Here is a 7,136-nt window from a genome sequence, read left to right on the forward strand (position 1 = left end):
GGCGCGGCCCCGCCATGGAGAAGGCGGCGGGCGCGGAGCTCCGGCAGGGCGCGCTGGTGCCGCTCACCGCCATCTGCCTGCGTGAGTGACGGGGCGGGCGCCGGGGTCCCACGCGCGCGGGGACGAGGGAGGGCTGCTGCGCTGGCCCCCCGCCGCCCGAGTGATTTGTGCCCCCCCGGGACACGGGCCGGCCCTTCACGGTGTCGGGCGCCAGCCCCTGCGTGGGCGCGACCGCTTGGCTGTCCAGCGTCCCCCTTGGCGTGGCGCGTTTCCTCCATGTATGGTGGCGTGGCCCACGGCGCGGCGGTCCCGTTCGCCGTGTCCGCTTTCACCTTCTTTTCCAGGAGCTTTGGACCCAGAAGCGGTTGCTCCCGGGACAGAGCTGGAGTCTTGTGAAGATGATATGCGGGTCGCGGCGTAGCGTTTTGCGGCGGGTTTAGCCAGGACTATAACCTTGCATAAGGCTTTGACATATGGACCCATCGTTGTCCCCTTTTTTGGCGTCTGTATGCTGGTCTCAGGCTCCTGAGACGGTGCTTTCCCTTGACAGCTACAGCGCTGTCAAAGGTCCTTACCCGAACCTCTCCTGCTAGTGCTCTCGTCTGGTTGACAGGTCAATAGTGGCAGGATGGAAAACCCATTTTTACTTATTTTCCTGCCGTCATCTGCTCCTCTTCTTTCCATCTGCCTGGAGCAGTTGTTCTCATCACTGCTTCACAGGAGGTGTTAAGTTCAGGGAACGCAGATGCAAAATAAATGTTGCAGGTCTCAGGTGCTTTTTTTTCCCTCTCTCAATAAATTGAAAATGTTTCTGTGAAGGTGACTGTTTTTGCAGTTTATAAATTAGATGGTGATATTTAACAAAAGTCCACCAAAAATTTAAGAGGGACATGTTAAGGTTAAACAATGGCTACTGTGTTCACCAGGGGAAACTTTCCATAGCTCTTTGGTCTACAGCTCAGGAAGCAGGCCAATCGATAGAATGATCTGGTTCTGTTAAAATACTGTTTTGCTAACTAATATGCAAATCCAAGTTACAGTATACTACAAGCTACTACTATAATCCAAGCTACAGTATACTATAATAATTCTGTATGCTGAACTATAGCAGTACTTAGATATATTAGCAAATATATGAACTATTAGAGCCTATCAGATTTAAAAGAAAAAAAACACTCTTATTCATTCTACGTTCTAAATTAACATCAGCTTTCAGGAACCCTTCATATGTAAGGGTTGTAAAAACCCCTATATTCTTCACATGAAAAATAATCAAACTATATAGCAGCTTCTTCAGTCTTTTTTGTGAAATTTTAACCTAGGTTTAGTATTATTAACAATGTAGAAAAAAGTAGGAAATCAAGCTGTTGAAACTATCTTTAATACCTGTAAGCAACTTAAGTTTACCAAAGCAGAACAGACCACAGAGTTTGATGATCATTTCTTGCTAATTCTTCTTTTCCTGGGAGGACGTCAGAGCTGTACAGGATTGTGTGTGTACCACTGTGCTGTTCAGCTTATGGGCCATGTAGAGAAGTGCAAAAGTTGAGTCACAGCTCTGAATGTCTTTGCTTGTTTTTGTGCCGGAGCCAGATATTTGCTATAATACATTTGATATTGCCTTTTGATGGAAATAGAGTCAATTGGACGCAAGTTGCTGTAATATTATTCCTTAAGGCTTACAGATAGTCTTCAGATAGTTTGAGAATCCCTTTCGGATTTTGCTGTGGGTCCGGGTGAGGTGGCGGGCCCATAAGGGTGCAAAGTATTAAGCTGCTGGATTGATATTCCTGCTCTTAGCGCAGCTGGTTGCAGCGCAAGTTGAAGCACAGGTGAGGGAAGTTTTTAAGTGTGTTGAATACAATGAATTCTTAAGAATGGAGCTACTCCTTCTGTTATTCATGTTTGTTTCACTTCTTCATTTTCATTTACCCATTTCTCTCTTTTTTTCTGTTTTCCACTCTGATGTTTTCTTGCTTCTCTGTATATTCTCTGATATTCTTTTTTACTTCACGCTATTCTTTTCTCCCTATTCCCTTGCTGCAAAGTCACAAAGCTTTATGGGACATTTGGATTCTCTGTGGACTCGTTGCCACATAGCAGCCTGGTGTTTACTGCGTGCGATGGGCTGTCAGCCACAATTCCAAAGACTTGCATTTGTACATAGTCCTCCTCTCTCTTGAAGCCAGTCAGTTGCTCTTGCAAGAAGAATCCTGGCAATGATGATAAGGATAAAGACCTGTTCACATGTGGTAGTTTTTAGATTAGTTCTCTCATCTTTAATGTGGAAGACGACGAAAAACAGAGGCTTGTATCCCTAATTCTGATTGTGCTAAAGAGTTTGAATACATGATACAAAAGGTTACAAAGATGATTATTTCAAAATACAAGGAGTTTACACGGCCACTTTCCTAACCGAAAAGAAAGGTCATCCTGATAGATACTTAGGCTTAGCCCTCTGGCTTGAATGGAAGTTGAGGATTTTCAGCACCAGGTGCTAAAGCACTCGAGTTGATTTTTTTACAACGAATGCATTGCATATAGTCCAAGCTACTTACTGTAGACTAGGAACATTCCAGTGTACTTGACTTTTCCTTCTAGTCTCTTTTCCAGGTTTCCATCTAATTTTTAAGGAAAGGAACATCTAAGATCTAGCCAGTTTTCTAATGCATTCACAGACCTTTAAGGAGTCTATCTTGAGGGAAAACAAGACGACCAGCAGAACTGGCTGTTTTCCTTCTAATAGTTTTGAGAACCGTCTGCCACACAACATGAGAAGATTTCCTGAGCTAGGGCCTAGCAGAAGGGCAGCTGGATTCCCTATGGTCTCTGCAATGGGACCCAGAGGAATCGGAGAAAGAGGAGGATTCTGGAAACCATAGGCTGATTCATTATCTGGGGAGGGTAAAAGAAAAGCCCCAGCTACAGTTCAGTCCAAGGTCCTTTCTTCAGTTGCTGACTTAATTATAACAAAAGATTTGAATGAAAACAAAGCTGAGATCAGCCACCAAGGAGCCTTTCTAGGTGGGAAGAAAGAATTCCCTTCCCCTTAGGTTGCTTTTTTTCCCCAAGGGGAAAAGACAACCTGTGCAGGACCTTCCTCCAAAAACCAGCACTCATCTTTCCAAGAGGAGGTCAGGAGTTTTTTTTTTTTAAATATATATACAGGCTGTCACATGCCCCCGAGTCAGCTGACTGCTCTCCATCATTGTACTGTGTTACCAACTACAACCCCCAGCAACACCTGGTTCCCACAGAAGATGTGCCCATGCTTAGGGCCCTCACTTCTATAGATCATCTGGCACATTAAGTAGGGACCATGGAGGAAGCTTGTGGAATGGGCTTTAGAGGGTGCAGAGATGTCCTGAACCAGTCATATATAATATAATGCACTTTAAAGGTGATAGTCTAATGCTCCTTTTGGTTAGGATGGTGAATATATATAAATAGTATATTATTTGCTTTGAGAGGCAAATAAAATCATTTTATTTTTATAAAAAAACCATGTTTGATTTAATCATTCAGAAAAGAGCTTTCCCAGAGTTTCAGTTGCTATGTTTCTGTATAACCATTATGAGGGTGATTCAGGATTTCTCTATGCTAATTTACCATTCTGTCACAAAGGACTAGTTAACCGAGCTCAGTCTCTAATTCTGTCAGCTTTCTGCTGAAATTGGCATCGAGCCAATCACTGCCCACATAGTGACAAGGTATCTTCATCCTGACATTCAGTTTCTTCCTTTCTCAACCCTGCCTATTAGAGTCTCTGTGCTTTGTACAATTGCTCCTTGTGAAAGTGAGAGAGCATGCTTTGGGAAGAGCAGGGAGCTGCTTTGACCTGTGGGGGACTAGGAAATTGGAGCAGAGCTGTGTGATGTGGGGGAAAGAACTGATCAGCTCTTATTAGACAGGGATATGATTGAATACATGGGAGATGGGCAGTCAGGTTGAGTGGCACAATGCAGCAGCCCATCAGGGAGCTTAATGCAGTACGGTGGTATAACCCTGAGACAGATACACACACATGCATGTTGCAGAAAGTGCTGTGAAACTAATGAAATAATTACACAGCCTTACATACATTACTATATATTAGTTACGTAATGAAATCTATTAAAGTACTTTGAAGATATCATTAATAGTGCTTATTAGTACAGATCTATAAGCCTATTTCTACCCACACCCAGTACACATACGCTGTGATTCAGTCTCCCTTTTCTCAATGTGGTTTTCAAAAAAATGTGTTCCTGTAGCTCTATAGAGATTGTAGAAATTCACTCCCTTTGCCACCGGCTTCCTCCTGGCTATATCCATCAGCATATCACCAACACAGCAGTTCCAGTTTTCTGTGAATATTAATGTTGGGGCCACCTGTTATCCTCAGTTTTTACAGCCCAGTCCCTTGAGGTATTGAGCAATCTGTGCTCCTGTTGAAACTACTGAGAGTCTGCGTAGGGTTTTGGAACACCATTTCCTGCAGCCAGAAGTCCAATTCATGCCAGTCACGGTGCTGTCGTTGTGGGGTGACTTAACTGCAACAGTCACAGCTATTTGATGTAGGCCACTACACTGCTTTCGCATGGTTATAATTTTTAGTGACTGGTGACCAGAACTGGAATCAAAATGGCAACCTGAGGCAATAGCTCAGTGATACTTCTAGCTCAGTGATACTTAACCAGGTTGTCATGAGAGCATTTTAAGGATGTTGTAGGGTGCTGCACAATAGTAGCAGCGATAGTAGCACTGTTACACATCTGTGCAAACATCTAACAAGATACATCCAGAGGTTTCAAATAGGAATTCATAGTGTCAAAAATCTTGACTGGTTGTGGCCTCTCTGAGTTTTTTGTAATAGAACAATTGCTCTTTTTTTTGGTAGTCAAAAAAAAAAGAGTGAAAGCTAAGAGCTGGCATTTTCCAAGGGTCCCTTGGGTCTGAAACAGTTGAGAACCGCTGTTCTAGCTAATCCGCCATGTTAGGTACTCATCTTTCTTTTGTGTTAGTGTTAATTATGTTGTTAGCTCTTTGGGCAAGGAACATCTTTTGCTTATATGTTTGAACTGCATCAAGCACAATGGGGCCCTGATCTCTGATTGAGGTTTCTAGGGCCTGCTGCTGTATAAATGGATATATTACTTAAGTACAGCATCCCAAATGGCTCTGTCTGGGGAGAAGGGGCCACATTTCTTCTCTTAATACTACTTTTTTGTTGTTTTTAATTGACTATTGTATGCAAGTCCAGTTATTCCAGAAAAGCTATGATTTAAATACTTGGAGAATAAACTGAAGTGTGTGTGTGTAGTGAAGGTCCTGAAAGTTTGAATTTTTTTACCATGTTTAATTTATTTAAACTATTGTAATATAGTGTATTCTTCTTGTCACACTATCATTTAGATGGTGTACATGGTTTATAGGAAACTGTCTAAAAGGGCAGTCAGACCTAGTGAACCCATGTATTCCTGAGCAAAGTACCTCATTTATTTTCATGACAATTTGCTGTTGTATCCCTTGCTTTACTGAACTGTCATAAGAAGCAGACCTGTCAAGGACTGGTCTAAGGATCCCTCTTTCTAATACCATATTCTGAAACATTTCCTTGTGAGATGAGACCTTTTCAAATAAAGGTTGTTTGGAGAGCAGTTTGCAGCCAGGTGCCTGTGGTAGGTATCTCAAAATCCCTCATGATTAGCAGCAGTCTATTTTTTTTTTAAATTAGAAAAACAAAAAGAGCTCTGTGCAATTACTTTGGATAAGTTAACTAAGTAGGTTAGCTTTTGCTGTTTCTTTTGCCAGGGTACATTTGATGAGAAGCAAACATTGCTTTGTGCATTGAGGACAAGCTCAAAAATAATAAACTTAATTATTAGTTTCCAACATTCAAGCAGATATAACAGGGGCAGACAATTATTTCGGCTGGGGGGCTGCTTAACAAGTTTTGGTGAGCTGTCGAGGGCTGCAAGAGTAGCCCCACTCCTTAACAGGTGCCCCTCCCCTGGTCATCATCTTGGAACCAGACGTCCTGCCCCACATAACCCTTGACTTTTGCCACTGGAAGTCCCTCCGCTTACCCCTGGAAGTACTCCTTTTGGCAAGGGGGTTTGGCATCTTAGAACCAGAAGAAAACCAAATTATATTCTAAAAATCAAACATTTACTACAACATACATTAATTTGATTTTTAAAAGTATTTTTGTCAGATTTATATGTGTTTGCATAGTGTACGTAGAGGTGATTGTACACTAGCTTAAAATGAAGTCTTACTTTTGTATATGGTGGGGGGTTATGGGTGGGTGGGTACAGGGTTTATGGGAGGCTGTGGTGGTGTGTGGGTATGGGGGAGGGTGTGCGGATGTTTGTGGGGGGTGTGAGTGGGTGGATATGGGCTTTGTGGGGGGTGTGGGTGGGTATGAAGCTTGTGGGTGGCTGAGTGTGGAGTGTGGCAGGCGGACAGGGTGAGCAGTGGCAGTGGGCAGGAAGAGAGGGAAGCAGGAGGCGAAGGCCAGCAACAGCAGGGAGGGGAGGGAAGTGGCAGCAAGTGGCTGGATGGGAGTGTGGGGCCCCTGCTGGTGTCCCGGGGCCAGGGCCAGCAGGGGCCCAGGTTGGGGCAGCAGGAGCATGGAGCCCCCCCTCGCACCCCCACATATGCCCTTCTCTCTCATTGTGCACGGCGCCAACCACCAGTGGCAGAAGCGGGTGGTTAAGCCTGAGGGTGCTTATGGTCCGTGGCAGGCAGAGATCCCCAGTGGGGAACAGCATGTGGCTGGTAGTGCCGGCAGCGAGAGGGGCAGAGCCGACCCGGCTCCATAGAGTCCCTGCCAGCCTGGACTCCATGCTCCTGCTGCCCCTACCCGGGCCCCCGCTGGCCATGGCCCCAGGGCACTGGCACAGGCCCCACGCTCACACTTGCCCACTCCCTGCCACTTCCCCCCACTCCCCGCAGCTGGCACTGCTGCCCTTCCCCTGCCGCTTCCTTACCTTCCCTCCTGCCTGCCTGCCGCTCTGGCAGCACACGGTTCCTGGCTGTGTGGCTAGGACCACAGAAAGTGGATCCCAGCTGGCTTCTGCTGTGCCGTACAGTCCCAGCCATGCAACCGGGAACTGCGTGGTGCTGGAGCCAGCCTGGCCCGGCTGGCGGCG

General features: G+C 45.3%; 1 protein-coding gene across 1 annotated transcript in view; it reads left to right on the forward strand.

Moving 5' to 3' along the window:
* The first annotated feature begins 6 nt into the window (after positions 1-6).
* The window catches only part of LRP3 (LDL receptor related protein 3), a 33,312-nt gene continuing 26,182 nt past the window's right edge, over positions 7-7,136 (forward strand). The window contains exon 1 of the mRNA XM_006016612.3: positions 7-81. Within this exon, the coding sequence (XP_006016674.1) occupies positions 15-81 (67 nt within the window). The 5' untranslated portion in view covers positions 7-14. The remainder of the gene's footprint in view (positions 82-7,136) is intronic.

The sequence above is a fragment of the Alligator sinensis genome, unplaced genomic scaffold, assembly GCF_000455745.1.
Source record: "Alligator sinensis unplaced genomic scaffold, ASM45574v1 scaffold170_1, whole genome shotgun sequence".
Lineage (NCBI taxonomy): Eukaryota > Metazoa > Chordata > Crocodylia > Alligatoridae > Alligator > Alligator sinensis.